The 19,967-nt window shown below is 26.2% G+C and overlaps 4 protein-coding genes across 4 annotated transcripts; 3 read left to right on the top strand and 1 right to left on the bottom strand.

Annotated features, from left to right (window-relative positions):
* The first annotated feature begins 321 nt into the window (after window positions 1-321).
* On the top strand, window positions 322-4,180 carry LOC124424095 (protein aurora borealis). Its single transcript, XM_046962642.1, has 6 exons — window positions 322-1,211; window positions 1,304-1,598; window positions 1,655-1,740; window positions 1,849-2,046; window positions 2,173-2,380; window positions 2,469-4,180. Exons 1-6 carry the CDS (start codon window positions 873-875, stop codon window positions 2,972-2,974), a joined length of 1,632 nt encoding a protein of 543 aa, XP_046818598.1. The 5' UTR covers window positions 322-872; the 3' UTR covers window positions 2,975-4,180.
* A 167-nt stretch (window positions 4,181-4,347) lies between these two features.
* Window positions 4,348-7,943, top strand: LOC124424094 (LMBR1 domain-containing protein 2 homolog). The gene is made up of 10 exons (XM_046962641.1): window positions 4,348-4,657; window positions 4,769-5,109; window positions 5,184-5,394; window positions 5,476-5,652; window positions 5,733-5,910; window positions 6,053-6,234; window positions 6,313-6,552; window positions 6,625-6,826; window positions 6,956-7,075; window positions 7,167-7,943. Exons 1-10 carry the CDS (start codon window positions 4,484-4,486, stop codon window positions 7,409-7,411), a joined length of 2,070 nt encoding a protein of 689 aa, XP_046818597.1. The 5' UTR covers window positions 4,348-4,483; the 3' UTR covers window positions 7,412-7,943.
* LOC124424093 (glycogen debranching enzyme) lies at window positions 7,737-18,036 on the bottom strand. Its single transcript, XM_046962640.1, has 27 exons — window positions 17,631-18,036; window positions 17,194-17,248; window positions 16,934-17,107; window positions 16,105-16,228; window positions 15,839-16,028; window positions 15,487-15,697; window positions 15,287-15,421; window positions 14,980-15,198; window positions 14,609-14,844; window positions 14,315-14,527; window positions 14,040-14,234; window positions 13,839-13,968; window positions 13,618-13,741; window positions 13,261-13,526; window positions 13,016-13,174; window positions 12,724-12,932; window positions 12,347-12,550; window positions 12,047-12,279; window positions 11,876-11,965; window positions 11,591-11,768; window positions 11,145-11,501; window positions 10,923-11,070; window positions 10,449-10,812; window positions 10,146-10,354; window positions 9,872-10,057; window positions 9,551-9,787; window positions 7,737-9,480 (listed from the first exon to the last, which is right to left on the bottom strand). The coding sequence occupies exons 3-27, from the start codon at window positions 17,054-17,056 to the stop codon at window positions 9,415-9,417; spliced, it is 4,806 nt and encodes a 1,601-aa protein (XP_046818596.1). The 5' UTR covers window positions 17,057-17,107; window positions 17,194-17,248; window positions 17,631-18,036; the 3' UTR covers window positions 7,737-9,414.
* Window positions 16,639-19,903, top strand: LOC124424096. Its single transcript, XM_046962643.1, has 7 exons — window positions 16,639-16,660; window positions 18,720-18,851; window positions 18,922-19,045; window positions 19,130-19,272; window positions 19,347-19,452; window positions 19,525-19,639; window positions 19,730-19,903. The coding sequence occupies exons 2-7, from the start codon at window positions 18,758-18,760 to the stop codon at window positions 19,856-19,858; spliced, it is 711 nt and encodes a 236-aa protein (XP_046818599.1). The 5' UTR covers window positions 16,639-16,660; window positions 18,720-18,757; the 3' UTR covers window positions 19,859-19,903.
* The last annotated feature ends 64 nt before the right edge of the window (window positions 19,904-19,967 follow it).

The following is a 19,967-nucleotide window of genomic DNA, read 5'->3' as shown; positions in this document are numbered from 1 at the left end:
TGTGTGTGTGTGTGTATATTTTTTTCTTTTAAAATATTAATCGACAAATTCATAATTACTCAATATAGAATAAAAAGAATAATTAATGTATTAATACAACATTTAAAAATTAATGAATCATTTAAAATAATATGTTATAATACCGATAAACAATAAATTAATTCTAGTGATAAAAGAATAATACTGCAGTAAAGTTATAACGTTTTTAAATTATGTCATTAAAAAAATGCGCGTACGAAAATAGAATTTTTATTACTTAAGATTATCATATTTAATTAAAGAATGAAGATGCTAATTTATTAAAAATACCATATATATTAAAATGAAACTCTTTGATTAGACAACATTTTAAAGTCAGTTACATTTAACCCTAGTTACTTCAAAATGCACTAATCCATGAATACCTTTATTTACTATGCTGCAGTTTATTGGTGAATTTCAAACGAGAAAACAGATTCGTGGTGGTTTTCAAATAATTCATATATTGTTGTTAAATACTTGGAGAATATATAAAAAAAAAAATTTGATTAAGTTTAATAATTATCAAACATAATTAAAACGTAATAATCGTTAACTTAAATTGACAAATGCATATTAGAATTCATTTTATTTATATGTGCCATTATTTCATATAACTTATTTCGTTCACTGATCCTTACTGTTCCTTAAAAACTGTGTCTTCTATAATGTTTCATAGTATAATTCACTTTTTTTATTTGATTAACATCATATAAAGATTATGAATTTGTTGTTATAAATATAAAGTTTATTTGACGTTCAACTAGTAACAATTAGTAGCAATTGTGTGCATTAGTTGAATTCAATTCTTCGTTGATAGACTTCAATTTTTTATGAGTTAAATTTAATGTTTTATGTCTTTCTTTTTCTTTATTACGGAAAATTACGTAGACGTTTGCACAGTTAAAAACAATTTTAGTGAAATGAGTCAGTCAAAGCTATCAACACCAAACAAAATTAAATATGATGGTACTCTAATAAATAGTAAGAGAATATACGAATCTCCAATCAAACAAAATGAAAATAAATATAAACAAACAATGTATCAAAAGAATGCAGGTCGTTTTACAAATTTACCAAATCATATAACACCACCATCAGGATTAACGAAGTTCATTGCAAGGAATCCATTTGAAAATGATTTGACAAATAGATTGCACATGTCTGTTATCAGTCCAACTGTTTTTAATAAGGTGATAAAAGATGTTTATTATATAAGAAGATTAATCATGTTAGTGGTAGGCTATCTATAATAATATAAATTATATTATTTCTTATTCTAAAGATTTCTAATTCCCAACAATCACCTGAATTTGCATGGAGCGTAGAGGAATTAGCTCTAATAAAACCAGCAGAAATAGAAGAATTTCCTATAGAACAAATACACAATGTTGATCCAGACATTGAACTAAAGGCTCAGGCGGCAATTGATAAATTTTTTATGACAAATGAAATAATACCAAGCCCATGGGAATCTAAAAGAAAAGAATATAAAGTAGACATTAAAATGGATACTCCTAAACGGCTTACTGATAAATCAAATATAATTAAAGATTCTTTTAAAACAACCAAAAAAGATGGTATTAAATATAAATAAATAATATTCATTTCAACATAATTATTTGATTATTTTTAGGTACATGCCAAACAATTTTATCTCTTCCTCCAAAATTGCCTCAAAATGTTGAAGAAGCTTTAAAACCTTATTTTACGTTTAACGAGGTATATTGATATTTAAGAGTGAAATAGATATTTTTATATATTTTATCTTGTTTCTATGTTAAAACATCTGTTCTATAATTTACACGAATATTTTGTATGCAAAATTAGGAACAAAATGTAGATAGTGATGATGCAAATTTAAGTACAAGTTCATTAAGGAGAAAATTATTCTTCAATCACACTGAGTGTTTTGAAGATGAAGAGCAAAGTTCTTTGCTAGTTTCACCAATCAAAATGAACACTTCTTTAACATTCTGTAAGAGTCCTCCAGAAAGCGGAATGTTTATATGTGGCACACCATTAAGGGTAATTTAAATTTCTAACAGTATATTTCTTACAATTATTTAAACATTGTACTTTTCTTATAACTTCTCTATACAGAAAAAAATCATTACAAAATATAATATATAAAGTTAAATTTTTTATTCATAGAAACTTTCACGTAAGATGCAGCGTCATGGAACACCTATACAAAATTCTGAAAATCTATCACCTAATATATCTTCTATACCTGATATAAGGAATACATCAGTAGAAAATATGAAAACTCGCTCCCGTTCAGCAGTAAAATTAGATTTTAGTCAAAGCATAGAGATGTCTACAGAAAATATTAAAGTTTCTGAAAATAATGAAGTATCAGGTAAATTTCTTATAAAAAATATTATAAGAGATTATATATTAAAAACATAATTACCATATACAATCAATGGTTTATAAATTGTTTTTAGATATAGTTTTATTTTCACATAACTCAGACATAAACAAAGAAAATTTAAATCCATCAAATAATGGTCATGAGAACATGAAAACAGACATATCTGTAGAAATGAATTCAGTAATGGAAAATTCTACATCTTTAATCAAAGACAATGCAAAAAATGAAATGATTAAAGATAAAGATAAATATCATAATAATATTAATGAGATGAAACATTTGTCTGATTTAAGTCAAACTTATAAATTGGAGAATTGCACTTCGCACAAAACTAATATATTTTTGGGAATGTCTGAGAGACAAAGTGCTTCTAATATAGTTCAAGACACTGGATATCAAACTTATTCCATGAATAGTACAACAAATCTAATGGAAAGTAGTTCAGTTAAACAGAAATTTTATTACAATGAACAGTTTTTAATATCTGACGATGAAATTCCACTTTCTGATTGGAAAGAAAATTTTAAACACTTTGCTTGTTCTACACCGTCAAAATATAACCATGAAAAGGCTGGTTAAATTTATCTTCTTTATGAACGAGGATTTGTTAAATTCTTGTAGAATGAATAATAAGAATATTTAATTTCTACTAATTATCATTATTAATATTTTGACTTTTATATATGCATTTTATAATACTAATATGGTTTGTTTTTGTATTTAAATCTCTATTATTTCTTTATTAATGCAATATGAATATTGTAAATATTTAAATAAGTATGACGTATATATATTTTTATTATTAACTTCTTTAATAATTGACGGTTAATTAGTAATGATTGTATAAAATATATCTATAAGTGTTTTTTTATAAAGTAATAATTTTGATAATTTGAAATGTACATTCCATTACGAATATACTTATTGCTATCGTTGTGGAATGAGTATATTATTAAAAAAAAAAGAAAAAAAAAATGAGAGAGAGAGAGAGAGAGAGAGAGAGAGAAAAAGAAAACTGAAAATATGAAAAAATCTAATTTTTCATATATTTTTAAATGTGATTGCATTTCAAATAAATATTTTTGTGTATTAAAAATATATACAATAGAGTATAAGACTGAGTTGTATTGATACTTTTTATAATATAAAATGTGTATATATTTTTGTACTAAATGTATTTAACTCCATTATTTCTTAAAAAAAATACTTTATAACGACTACAATTTGTGACCTTTGCTCTTTTTCTTTCTTTTTGTTCCAAAGGCATATTTGTATTTGCGCATGCGTTCGTACACGAGGTATAGTTATTGCGAACCATTCAGAGCATATGTGACGTATTGTGACGTCGATATTCTTTATTATGCAGTATATGCATTTGTGATTGATATTAACGTAATAAAATGTGATATATTTATATTTTAAAGTGACAAAAGTATATAAAAACAAAAATAAATTCTTCGAGCAGTATCTGTATCGATATTATTTTAATCCGAGTTCACATACAGTGATTCGTGAATTATTTGAGTTTGTGAACTTTTATTATTTTTTCGTGTCATGATTTTATATTTTACTTTAATGTCTTATATAAATTAATGGTTTTTAAATATGTAGACTTTTTAAAATTAAACTGTTTATAAAATATGATTATAAAGTAATTATTTTGCACTTCTTGTGTAAATGCTATGTGACATTTTATTTTATGTTAACAAATTTTGTTTTCGCTTTATTTAAATAATTTGTGGAACATTTGAAAACTACTTTTTGTAAAATTCATGAAATTCAAAGAAAAATGTCAGAATCTGTTGATGAAATTGCTGAACAAGTTGATATAATTATTCCTAAGCAAGGGCTGTTATATCAAGAGGAAACTACAGACTATATACTTTGTAAACCAAAAGTAATACCTTTAAAATCTGTCACCTTGGAGAAATTAGAAAGAATGCAGAAAGAAGCAGAACAAAAGTTGAAAGAAAGTCAAGAAATAAGTAACAAACCAGATCAAGATAAATAGAATATTAATGCCTTAGCAGGCATGTACAGCATTAGCTGTTGTATAATACAAATAAATATAAATAATATAATACAAAAATGTTTCTTGACCAATTTTTGATAGAGATTGCTATAGCTTTCTATCTAGCTGCAACTCTATTATATAAATATGGAAATGTGTATAGACAGCATATTATTGTTACAATCTCAGTGCTTATTGCATGGTACTTTTCACTGTTGATAGTATTTATATTACCATTAGATGTTTCTTCGGTAAGGGATATATATATTGGATTTTTATATTGAAATATAATAGATATGATAATTTGTATTAATCATGCATTAGTTTCTAATAAAAATAATAAATAAAATTGTCTTGTTCAGACTGTTTTTAGACAATGTATGGAACAGTACATACATAACTCAAGTAATGAAAATGCAAATAATACTGCAAATGCTCCATTTCATACATGCAAAGATCCTTTACCAAACATACCAGAACATGTATTCCCAAAATTATGGAAGATTGTCTATTGGACATCACAATGTTTAACATGGTTAATACTTCCTTTAATGCAATCTTATATAAAAGCAGGTGATTTTACAGTACAAGGAAAGCTAAAATCTGCACTTATTGATAACGCGATTTATTATGGAAGTTACTTATTCATCTGTGGTATCTTATTAATATACATTGCATTAAAGCCTGGATTATATCTTGATGGGTAAGGAATGCATTCGCACTAGAATCTTTACTAAAAAAGTTTTTGATGTTATAATCTTAAATTTATATTTTTAGCCAAAAGTTAAAAGCTATTGCTTCCTCTGCATCAAATACATGGGGTTTATTTTTATTAGTATTACTTTTGGGATATGCACTTGTAGAAGTACCACGTGGATTATGGAATACTAGTAAACCTGGATATACTTTACATTATAGCTATTTTAAGATAGCTAAATTAAGTTCAGATAAATGTGAGGCAGAAGAAACAGTAGATGACATACTTGAGGTATATTTTTTGCCTATAATGAATTATAATAAATATTTTAAGAAATTACAATAATATCACAGAAAAGAATTTTTTTTCTAGTCCTTGCAAGTTGCCACAATATCTATTGGACCAGGGCACCCATATCATTCTAATCTGGAAACAATTTTTCAAAAAATACCTGCTGAACTAAAAGATAGAATGAATAGAAGACAGTTACCAGATGATACACCAACTGATACTCCCTCAGAAAAATCTTTAATTCGATTGCATAGAGAGGTTTTGTATTATCTTTTTTTATGCATATATTAATACATATAAAAACATATATTTTTATAAATGATGTTCATTTCCTTCAGACTATTAAAGCTTTACAAACACTGCAACGTGTAGAGACTTTGTGGGGCATTACAGTGGATAAAATCTTTCATTTGGAAGATGTAGAAAAAAACCAAGTCAGTCATGAGAGAAGATTTAAACCAACATTTCCTGTACATCGATCATTCCCTCTTCGAATAATTTACAATCCAGTTATTGGTAAGGAATATAAAATCTAGTAAATTGATACATTTAATATCTTATATCCATAATATATAAAATTTTAATACTTCAATATGAAAACATTTACATATAAAATTTTATATATAATTTTGATATAAAATTTTAAATATAATTACAGAATGGTATTGGAAATGTATTATTAAAAGTTATGTTAAGAAGATTGCTGCTATTTGTGCTGCTTGTTTATCTGCAGCTGTTGTATGGTCAGAAGTAACATTTTTTAATAAATCACCTGTTCTGTCATTATTTGCACAATTTGTTAATATAGCTAAAGAAAATTATGATTACTTTACAATAGAGGTAAATAATCTTATTTATTTTTTATAATGAAATTCTTCTTTGTAATGGATGATAATATAAATAATTTTCTTATGTTAGGTATTATCTACACTCATCATTGCTTATCTTTGCTATTGTGCTTATTCAACAGTTTTAAAAATTCGTGTTTTAAATTTATATTATCTGGCACCACACCATCAAACGAATGAGTATAGTTTAATATTTAGTGGCATGATGTTATGTCGCTTAACACCACCTATGTGTCTTAACTTTTTGGGACTTATTCATATGGATTCTCATATTATAAAAACGCATATTTTAGAAACACATTATACTCAGGTAAATAGATCTAATCGTAATAATAAATATACATCATAATAATATCTATATTATTTTCTTATATCTTTATAGATAATGGGTCATATGGATGTAATATCCATAATATCTGATGGATTTAATATCTATTTTCCAATGGCAATATTAGGATTTTGTTTGGCAACGTATTTCAGTTTAGGAAGTAGATTACTTTCAATGTTAGGATTTCAACAATTTCTTGATGATGACGAATTTACCACAGATCTCGTAGAAGAAGGAAGAGAACTTATTATACGAGGTAAATTTTTGTTCCAGTTCTTATTCTTATTTTTATTCTTATTCTTAGATATAAATTAAGTAATAATTTAGTATTAAGTAATTAAGTAATAGTTTAATAATTTAATAGAGATATTTTATTTTTATGCAGAAAGACGTAAGCGACAAAGAGCGGAAGATTCTATGTATAGAAGACGTGAATTCCAAGAACGTTTCAGTATTACTGGAAATTCTTCTCGTTACAGATCATCTAGACAGAATATGGATACAGGTAATTATAACTATTGTACAATATAAATGTTAAATGTCAATATAGAAAAATTCTTCATATGATTTATTTTTTCTATTTACATTTATTTTAGTACGTTCTTTAAAAAGAGATGAATCTGTGGAATCAGCAGGGGCTGGTTTATTACGTGATTTCGATTCAACAGATTACTATGTTGGTACAACTTCTGAAATAAATTCATATGGTGCAAATAGTCACTTTGAACGTAATTATCAAACTGATAATTTGTATGATGTACATTCAGATAATGCAAGATCATTTTCAACAAATACAAACCGTGTAGGACCTGCACCTAAAGGATTGTTTGATGATATTTAAAATAAATATTTAAAATACATAAAAATTAATTAATTATAGCAAATGTAATCAAATTTATATTGGACTATTGTAATTCATAATTTATTAATTGATTATAGCTAAAAAGGATAACATTTTGCTACCATGAAAATTGTGTTTTGTAATAATATAATAGTATGATAAAAAAGCTTGCATTTACCTGCTATTATGTATAGTTATTTACTTTTAACAATAATAAAAATATGTGTAGATTGTAGAGTAAAACAGTCCTAATTTGTTATACCTTTAGTTAGATATTTAAGAAGAAAATTAAGGAAACTTAATAAGTAATATAATTAAATAAAAATATGATTTGTATTTTAGTTTATTTAATTTTCTTACAATGCCACATAGAATAGGAATAGTGTGAGCATAATCACACATTCACATGACTAATTATCAAAGCAAGTGTATAATAAATTTTTGTATAAGAAGCATGTAAACAAGTTTAATTACATTAAAACTATAATAAATTTAACAAAACATAACAATTAACATATGATAAAATTATAAATTTGCATTTAATTCATAAAAATCTCCCAATATTTTTTTCTTTTTTTTTCTATATTATTGCAAGTAATATTTAATATCTACGTGAAATATACTATATAGAACGTAATAATAGCTAATATAAAAAACGATAAAGTATAAGCAATAATTATTTTGATTATTTTCATATTTTCTGTATGTGAGATACGATTCTTATTTTGCCTTTGTCTAGGACTTGTCAAATCTGGCATTAATAATAACGGTTCTAATAGTAATAGACTTGATCTATTTGGATGGTGTTCAGGCAATGTTAATTCATCTTGTTTTGAAGTGCATGATTGCAAAACATTATTACGATAATTTATCCAATTTTGTAAATCTGTATCATATCCTATGTTTTTTATGGTGCTAAGGATGCTGTCATGGTTTACTTCAAAAGTCATGGGTATGTATCCATTATTGGATATTCGTGTATATCTATCATTTATATAACGATGATATAATTGTGTATTTACTACATCATTGACTAAATTAACAGTACTAGATACTATAATAATCTCTGGATCCAATGTAGTTTTAAGATCAAATATATCTTTTGGTGGGCCACATAAGTAAAATATGCCTGATTTTGTTGTTTTAGAATAATTATAAAATGGCATACAGTCTTGAATATTATTGTCTTCTGAAAAATATGTATCACGTTTCATTTCATGTAAAGAATATTTAAAATAATATATATCATTCAGATGATGAAGAATAACTTCTTTAGCATATAAAGGTTTTTTCTTGTATATGTATTGATCACTGTATACTGGACTATATTTTGAACTGGCACATTCTTTACATATTCTTTGTTTTGGTAAAAGAAGAGTATTTATTAAAGTCTTTGCCGTTGTAGGACTATATTTCTCATAATAATCTAAAATATCAAATTCAGGCCAGTATTGTGGCTTTTTAATTCTTCCAACTTCTTCATAAACATGATCACTTGGCGATGAAGATTTTATATCAGTTTTATCTACATTTATGCTCTTATTTGCGTTGAAATATTTTTGAGAATAATTTGCAGATATTTCATTTTCACGAACGAATTGTGCAGTTTTATAAGTAACATCCGCGTCACGAGATATAGACATTTCTGTTGCATTAAATAAAGTTTCAATTGTTTCCAAACCATTCTCAGAATTAGAATTATATTGTTTTCTTACTTTTGATCCATCATTACTTTCTATATTATCTCCTATTACTATATTTTTAGATTCTGACGAAAAAACTTCATCAACTACAGGGAAAGTTGTTATAGTGCTGCATGGCAGTGCGTTTTTTAAATTAACGTGCTGTTTATTATATGCGTGTGTCTCCGTGCATTGTGTTACTATTACCTTCTCAAGAATATGTAATTTTTCGTGATCAGTTTTTTTTCTAATTCTACTTTTTTTTTCTAAGTTTAAACATTCTAAGTGTAGCCGGCGGTGGTGAACACACGCAAAATTATATCAATTTATTGAATCTTGATTTTCAGATTGTAATTTTTGTTTGATTTTATCTAAATCATGGAGAACCTGTAAAAGATATTTTTATAAAAAAATTAAGTTTTTTTGATAATAAATATATATGATTATGTAAAAAGACCTCTAGTATAGATGAAGCACTCCATGCTTGTGTTCGACAACTATCTCTACAATATTCTCCATCCTTATTAGTAAGTTCAGGAAGACCACGCCAATGATTTGTAGATGCTTCGACAAAATGTCGTGAAATAATAATTTCAGTTGATTCAATCGTGCGACGCAATTCATCTACACCCCCAACTAATGGGGCAAAATATAAACGAGCTCTAAGAAAATAACCCATTGGCCAAATCCATTCCTAAAAAGCAATATTTCGTATACTCTTTCAAAAATACTAAGAATATAATATAAAAGATTCTACTAATAATGCTAGTTAACTTACTGGTCCTTGATGATAATTCCATCCATGTGCAAGTTTAGTATCATTAGAATCATTTGAATTATCATAATAACCATTATATGCCCAATCTGCAGGATCTAATGTTTTCATTCCTAATGGTCCTAATAAAATTTCTTCGACTTTCTTCAATGCTGTCCATGCATGATGTGGATTAAACAATTCTGGAGCCTTTAGAATAATGAGTTTATTAATTTAACATGTATAATAAAAATTGTATCTTTCTTATCTGATTCAAGATAAAACAAAAAATATTTACAACTATCATAGTAATTGGAAAATTAGGACGTAATTGATAATCTGCCCATTCCTGTGTGGCTCCATGACTATCCTTAAATATGCCACGGCGATGAATTAATTCAGGTTTTAATTCACCTTCTGTGGGCACTTCATTTATGTAAAAATATTTTTCAAAATTTGCTGATATTTTATCTGCCCATTGTTTATAACTCCAAGTTACTACAGATCCTATTATATAATATAAATAAAATATTATTTAATATATATTAAAAAATATAATATCTTATAGATCCTACTTATGAAACTGTATATTTATTCCTACCATCACGATTTTTCCTTTGAACACTGCCATAAGGGAAAAGATTTTGCTTATATAGTTCAGCTAGAAAACTCAAAATACTTTTACTAAGACCAATTATTTCTATAGCTGAGCCATCTCTTGGTGTAGCAGGTTTTCCTTTGTTACCAGCTTTTTCAGATGATCCCATTTTATCCATCCATGTTCCACAATTAGCATCATTACCTCCAAAAACAAAACCTGTTTCTGGATGCACACCAATTTGATTATTAAATCCTCTATCAGTCATGTGCTCATCAATTTGTTTTCCAGCATTTCTTTCTCTGAAGCAAAGTCCTTGAAAATGTACCATAAGTGCCTCTTGTATAACATCATATAAAGGTTGGTCCTGCAACATATATATATATATATACATGTATTTAAGTCATGTTTTACTGATCATATTATATTAATGTTTTTTTGAAATATATAAAAGATATTTTAAAAGTAACAACATACAACTTGTCCTGCTGGTAATGAAGGAGAATCATCACTGGGAAAGAGTCTTGAAATTTTATCAGATAGAATTTTTAAACCATTCGGAACTTCTTGAATATAACATTGAATAGTATATAACCACCACCACAAGGCATCGCGACAATTATACCTTACATACAATAGAAACATTAAATATGTATTTATCTCAACATTTTCAAATAAATGATTATCTATATATTTTACCTTGAATTTTTTCCTTTATCTAAAAGATTTGGCATTAAACCATGTCGTAACGTACCAGCAAAACCTAGGATTATGAATCTAGCTTCTTGATGTCTACCCGTTAAAAGGAGTAAACCTCTTAAAGCAATAAATGTATCTCTACCCCAATTTCTCATGTATCCTACTGTAAAATGTGGTAGACCTGCTGATAATGTCAAACATAGTTGTTCTGTTTCTCCATTATATTGTATCACTTTTGGCTTAGGAGGATCTAAATTTGGCGATAAGTCTGGTAATTGGGCTGATTTTACTATACCTCCCATTTGTACTGAGACTAAAGATAGTATTTTAATAAAAGTAGAACCATTCTTCACAAAACTATAATCAAAATTATGTAATAGTTTTTAACTAAAATATTATTTTAATAAAAGTTAATTTTTTTAATGCAATAACATAAACATAGATACCTTGACATTAAAGCATAACATTGTTCTAATAATGTTATGTAAACATTAGTAACAACTACATCAAAATAGCTTGGTACTAAATAACGGGGAATTAATTTAAATGGTTCAGCTACTTCCTCCAACCATTCTCCAAGAGCCTTAGTGCCATGATCTTCCTTAAGTCGTTGCCAAATATAATCTGTTTAATGTAATATAAAATATAAGTAATGATTTGCATTTATGAAAATATAGATGATTTATATGTTATAAATATTATAATAATTCAAAATATGATAATATTTTTACCCATCAACCAATTTCCCTGTCTTAAATTAGCACATAAAGGATGACCAAGATCATTGTTTGGTCGAATATCTGCTAACACAGACATAACACCTAATCGAAAATGCAGAAAAATGTAAATATATTATATTCATTCATTATATTTTACATACAAAATTTATTATATTAATTTACCTTGTAATCCTGCATAGACTAAAGGTCCATAACCAGGTATGTCATATACCCCAAATTTATTTGAAGTTTCATCACGTTCTTCTTGATCACATCTATAGATGGCTTTATTTAAATCTACAAGATCCATGCGAGATACAATAACTCGCAAGTCTGAGCTTTTGTTTGATGTGATTAAAGAAATAGTGTTTTGAAGTTTGGCCAGAGCAGGCTTTATATTAGCATGAAGAGATACCCTATAATAATGTTACAATTATAAAATATAAATATATATATAATAAAGTAAGTTTTACAATTTCTTACCGAATAGCAATGACAGAACCAGGTATAAAATTGATAAAGTTAAGCTGTGTTATTTTAGGATCTCCTGAATCAACTTTTTCTAACATAGTAGAATCACAAATCTGAATATGTTCTTTTAAATTGATAACATATTCAGACATTCCATTTATGATATTTTCATCTTTAACAAACTTTTGCGGATAAAGAAATGGAGATGTACCATTTCTAGAATATAACATTATTATTACTCACATTATATTTAATATATAAATATATATATATATATATATATATATATATATATATATATGTATATATGTTATATATTATATTTTCATTATATTATAAAATAAATTAATTAATATAATTTCATTATATAATAAAATAAAATGTTTTACTTTGTTCCACTGTGTGATAATGAAGCTTCCAAAATGATTTCTTCTACAACACCTTCTACTCTTAATGGCTTTATATATCTTCTCAAATCATTAGCATTAGGGTCAGGATGTTTGAATGCTGTAAAGGCAACTAAAACGACACTGTCATGAGTAGAAGGTGAGTGCCTTGTTACTGCAACTACATCAGTATCCATTTGATCAACAAATACCTATAAAAATGTAAAATAAGTTAGTAAAATAATGAATAATAATTTTAATATGATTTTATGAGATATTATATAAATATACTCACTTGGGAAAATTTCTCTTTGCCAAGAGTATAATGTAGTTCGTTCAAAGCCCTTTTAGCTATAATTATACCGTTTTGATGATTTACAAATTTTATACCATCTGCCAAATTATCATCATCTGTCCATGATGCATATTGTCTTGTTTCATCAACAACATGAATCTATAATTTTGTAATTCATTCAATAATATATAAATTTTGTTTCTGTTATTGTTTATTGCACTTCCTAGCAAATTTAGAAGACTTACATGATGCGGTACTAATTCATCATATCCTCGATTGCTTCCACTAGCACAACATGCCATTGATACAAGTCCAGTACTTGGAAGTAAATCAAAAACACTTCGTTTTTCGATTGGACTAGGATTATCATGAGTTTGATCCAAGAAAAGAGCATGAGCTATAGATGGTACTAACGGTCGTTTACGTGATGGCAAAAAAGCTCCAACGGGTTCTCCTCCATATCGGTAAACTAATCGTCCTTCCTCATGACTGTCCCATGCAGACATTGCCTCTACATTATATATATGAGTATAATTCAATTTATAAAAAACATAAAAAAGAAAAATATTTAAAATATTTCTTCTAATTTAATATTATCATACCTCTGATCAAAGATGTAATGCCAAGACGATTAACAAAAATGTTATCTTTTTGATCAGAATTCGTAAATAGTTCTGCAACTACATACAAATCAGGACGAATCTGACGAGCAGCGTCTAACATGTGCTAGACAAAAATTTAATATTTTATAATCAATAAACTCGAACTAATTTTTTATTAAAAAATAAAAAAAATAAAACAAAAAATGAAAATATTGATATACCTCAGCAATAGGAATAGGTGTAGAATGACAGTTATCAAGACGTATACCATCAAAAATTTTGGCAGTTTGCTCTACATATTTTGTCATATGATCCCACAAGAAAGGAGAATCCTCTGGTTTTTCACCATATCTGCGATAATAATTAATATTTAAAAACATATTCAAAAATGAAACAATTAATAATACAATGTACTTCATTACCTAAGCTTTACGCTATCACCCCATGCGATAAGTTCTCTTCGAATATAGATATTTGAATCAGGATCAGCAAAATTCTTTAAAGGATCACCATTCATAACCCATCCATTATGAACCATCAGATAACAACCAGCCTCTGAAAACATTGTTGCTTCTCTTTCAACTAATGATTTAGGAGTTCCATAATCAGTAAAATATCTATAAAATAGAATTCATTATAACAATATTGTTTTATTTCATTTATATTTACTTTATTATGTTTTTTACTCTGAAATTACCGAGGTACAAGCGGGTTTCTTTCACTAATTTCCTTAAGCCTGGGTCCATCTGCCTGCACTCTAAAATATCGTATACCTGCAACTGTATTTTCAACAGCTGCATTCAAATGATTTTGAATTTCATTTATAATTACATCATTAAGTTCTTGTAATTTTTTTCTAAGATCTTCTGCACAACGTTTCAAGCGAGTTTCCTCATCAAAACTATCAGCTCTATGAAACAAATTTGTTTCTTGAATTAAATAATATTATTTTAAATATTAATTACGGTATATTAAAAAATACAATTACTACCTATATGTATTATATTTTTTAAGAGCAAGTGGCATGTCTATAGTTGCTTTTAATCTACGAAATTTAGGATCTTTTATTACTGATATGTCTTCTGTTGGTAATTCATTAACATCTTGAGGGATTTGAGTTCGTGCTAAATTTAAAAATTCTGCTATTGTTTCATTAATATCCAATATATACAATTCATGAATTTTTACAAGTGGTAAAAAATATGAATGCAGAGCATGACGAATAGACTGAAAATTAGAGAAATTAATGCAGTTGTACATTTAAATCCTATATTTAATCAATTTTTTTTAAAGATATTGTATCTTTAGAAAAAAATTTATAATTAATTAATACTCAAATATTAACAAAGATACAATACTTACATTTAAATGATCCTCAGTTTCAACTACTGTAGGAATACCTTTAAATTCCCACTCTCCAGAAGCAACCTGAATTGTTAATTCAAATAAAGCAGCGTCTAAAATGTATGCAGGACGTAAATGAGGACTGTTAAGACAGTTGTATGTACATTCTGGATGAGAGACTAAGAAGGGACTTTCATTTGCTGTATGATTTAAAACAACATCACATATACTTAACATCTATAACACAGAATTATAATTAATTAAAGTGATATATAGAAATATAGTTATGTGTTAGGAACTCTTTTGGATTATAAATATAACTTACTTTCCATTCATTACGAATTTTATTTATAAATTCATCAATATCGTCAAAAGTAATTACTGTGTCTCCATCATTGAAGAGAGGATTCAATTTTAATTGATCACTTAAACTGTAGGATGATTTAGACAATCCTAATTCCTATAATATACATATTTTTATAGATGTTATATATTGAATAAAGTTTAATAAAAGATATCAATTACCTGAATTGGTGTAAAATGTATAACATTATATCCAGAGTTACGAGCCACTAGTAATTTATTTTCCCAAGTGGAAAAGGGTCCTAAACTTTTTGCCAGTACAGTTTGACATTGAATACAATCTAATGGTAATAATTCTCCACGTTCACCAACTTTCAATTCAGGATCCACCATCAAATATCCAGAAGCAATGGCTTTTATTTTTGATTCAGTACTATAAACAAATTTATTAATATAGTATTTCAGTACTATTTACAATTTATTTATTATACTATGGCAGTTTTATTTATTATTTTCAGTACTATTAACAGTTTATAAAAATTATGAAATAATCATCTGCATATTAAAATCTTACCCAGAATCCATAACATAATAATGAAAGGAACCGGGTAAAGTTAGAAGTAAATTAGCGGAATCATTTATCCAAGGTAACTGGTAATATGTGTGTCTTTCAAATTTCTGATCATTTGATAATGGATGATTAGTAAAAACATCAAGTGTCTTCCCAAGAAGAGAAGCTCCAAGCTTGAATTCCACTTTCCATCCTAAATAAAAATTAATTAGTTTCAATTTCAAAATAAAAAATAATAAGATTATTCTTTAATTATATTAAATATATACCTTTTTTAAGTCTATATAAAATTCCATCAAGATGTTCTCCTTTATTTAGAGTCAAGACTCTTACTTGTTGAGAGTCCTGGCTCTCTGCAGATGGACCACGTTCAGTCATATTTTTATCTATTGCCTAAAAATAGTATTAAATCTCAAAAATAATTACAATTATTAGTAAAACAAATAAAAGATTATTTGGTGTAATAAAGCTTCACTAATAGCAATTGCCCATTTCCACACAATATTACACTATTTTATATTATAACACAGCACAAATATTTATTGCTACACAAATTTACTTCCAACGAATGTTTTATTATTAGAAATATGTTTTTATGTTTATTATTAGAAGTATAATACAAAATAAGTTAAGAAACACAATCAAAAATACTTTATATATATATTATAAATTCAGTGCTTCCACAAAATGTATTTATGAAGAAAATGTTTACCTAGAGGATTAGTACTTACAAGTTAAACGTAGTAAATAGACAAGCATTTGACTGACATGAGCCTTAATATAAGTTATTGGCACAAAGAAGCTACAGAGCGTGCAAAACGCATGGTATTACATTACACAGTTCTGCTGCATGAACATACATAAAGCTTGAAGCTATTCTTACTCTACATACTTGGATTACAACTCTATGATCTAGTGGATGGATAAGAGAAATACTTCCTGCCATAAGATTTGTTAATTTTTAAAGTAATAATCGCACTTAAAAAGATTGTTGTTATTAAAAACATAACAATAATTTTATATCAGATATAAAAGAATTTGATAAATATTGATGATATTTTTACATCCACACACTATATCATGTATGTCAAAACTTACACAAGACAAGAGAAACCTCAAATAGCGGCATTTACATAGATGTTGTAAAAAGCTCTTAAATTTCCTCATAAGCATTTGTACTGCATTTCCAAAAAAATGCTTTATTGCAAGCATTGAATCCATTGTTAAAAATAAATAGATTATTTAAGTTATAACTATAGCTTTACATAAGATCTGTACATAAATGAGTCTTTATTAATCAGCTGCAATGTTGTTTTTACTATGCTTTAGAATAGTAGAGGATTTTCACATTGCATTACCTATAACAGATATGTTGTAGTAATCATCCATAATATATATTTACATACATAATATCTGTAACTCAAAGAAAATATGCAAATTTGCAACATCAGAAAGAATATACAATAAAAGTGATAAATAGTAAACATTTTACTTCTTATAAAAATATATTTTACATGTTTATTTCTTATAAAAATAAAGATAAGAAACATAACAAGTATATAGTAGTAAATTAATGAATATAATACTGATAAACATTGTTAATGTTTTATAATTTATATAATAATGCTTAAACATAATTCGATTATAAAATTTTAAAAATATATATATAAAAGATATATATAAAATAAATACTTGAATATGTAATATTTAGTTTTTAATATAATATATGTTCTTGCTTTTGTCTATAATACCATAAAATAATCTAAATAAAAATAAATATAATTTTTTACTATACCTGACATAAGAAAATCCATTTATTATTTAGTTATTTTATTTTAAAAACACAAAAATTATTAATAAAAAAATAAAAATTATTTTTTTTTCTTATTAATTTCAATCCAATTAATATAATCACTTATGTTGCCCAAGAATTTAACAGAAAGTAAAAGCAACAAGTGATTAAAGTTCTATACTTAATAGACACATATACTATTTTAAAATGTATGTCTATATACGCACATATACATTCGGATTAGTATTTTTATGACTTAACAAGATAATTTCATTTAAATGATACCATTTTCATGTCAGCTAAGAATATCACTAAAAGCCAATTCAAACGAAACAAACAACTAAATAAGCACAAGGTCGGTCATGACATTCAACATCATTTAAAAATATTTAAAAATCGTAAATAAACAAGCGAAATAATATTACTCAAATAACTTATAATTAACGATAATACACATAATTCACCTGATCATTAATAATTTACGTCGAAATAAAAAAGATTTAATTTGACCTTTATTTTGATATACAGATCTTGAAGGTCACGAAATAGAAACGTGGTTCATCTTAAAAATACGGACCTAGCAGACGATAGAAGGACTTTATACGAAAAATTCGGCTTTTTTCATTGGTTGCATGTTGCGGCAACTTCACGTGACTAAATTTGAAATTTGTATTATTGGCATTTCACATTCCAAACATACATATAATGAAACATAATTTTTACAAAAAATACTTATATAACCATGAAAACATATAAAACATTTATCATGCATTCATGTATGTGTAAAAATGCAAGAATCAATATATTTTTAATGTATAATTGTAATTATGATATAAATTTTATAAAAAGATAAAAAGTGTGTGTTATATGTGTGCGCATATGTTTAAGAGTATATACATCGATATTTAAATAAAAATTAAAATATAAGCTTGACAACTTCAAAGAAATATCATAATGTGGCGGTAATTTTTAATTTAATCTTTTGTCAACGAGAATTTGAATGAGGACAATTAAACGAAAAATATTACATGGAAATTGTACATTGGCATATATTATTTGCTGTTTATTTTATTTTTATAATTTTTATTGCAGAATACTATGCTCAAACTGAAATATATGAGGATTATAACATGGATCCTGAATTTGATTATTCACAATTAGGCAGTACTATTGAATATGAAGAAACTAGTTATTCTTCTCATACAAAAATTGTTATACATAAAAGTAAATAGTTTTTAATTTATTAGTAAGATTTTATTGTTTGATAACCTAAAATATATTTATTGCACATTAGCATTAGATAAAAAAGTTAAATGCGATGAGGACCAGATATTATTTTACCTGGCTAAACTACAAGTTATTAATCCAGAAAGTATATTATTAATTGCTTCATACAAGGACATTGAATATTTTTGTAGGTTTGTAGGCCATGTGATCTTAATGAAATGACAAATATTTGTAAATAAAAGATGATATATATGATCTATTTTTCTATTTTAAAGGAAAATAGTTGAAAGTCTTGATTCAATTGATAATGTAATGCAAGCATGTACACCCTTGCCAGAAGATCACTTATATATGCAACTTATAGCAGGATTAAGAGTACTAAACAGTAAACTTTGTGTATATGAAAATTATCAGTCTAGTAAGTCCTCTAAGAAGTGTAAATATTAAGTATACATAACATGAAAGAATAATAAACAAATTTGAATGAAATAGTATTCAGAAAATATATGAAATGTTATCAAGAACTCCATGATGAATATTTGGACTGTGTAGGACCAACAGATTGGACAGAAAATATGGAAATTCATGACTTGTGCGAGTATGTATATAAACAATTTGCGTTTATATATAATATTTTATTTCATGTGTAAATATCATAATTTATTCCTAGCCAATTTAAAGCTATATCTGATTGTTACTATACATTAACTGCCGTGTTATGTGGTATCGAAGCTGCAAAAATTCTTAAGGAACTCGTTGTACAAGTTATAACTGCTGTTATTTGGGTAAGAATATATTTAGGTTTATATATTTAGTATGGAATATAATTTTTAACAAGTTTTGAATTTTTAATAAAATGTTAAATTTCCTTTCAGACTAACTGTCCCAATGTATACAAGGATCCAGTTGTTTCAGATCCTATGCCAGACCTTATGAATTCCAAGTCATCTTGTAATACCTCTATCAATTTTATAATTGTAATAATATTTATAAATATATTATAAATTATAATATTATTTTATTTCTTTTGAAACAGTTAAAAAATGTAGAAATTAATATTTTTATTTAAATAGATTAATTTTACTATTGTAAAAATATAAAAAAAAAGGAAAA

The sequence above is a fragment of the Vespa crabro genome, chromosome 5, assembly GCF_910589235.1.
Source record: "Vespa crabro chromosome 5, iyVesCrab1.2, whole genome shotgun sequence".
Lineage (NCBI taxonomy): Eukaryota > Metazoa > Arthropoda > Insecta > Hymenoptera > Vespidae > Vespa > Vespa crabro.
The sequence above is the reverse complement of the archived record's forward strand: the minus strand, read 5'-3'. Positions and strand labels throughout refer to the sequence as shown.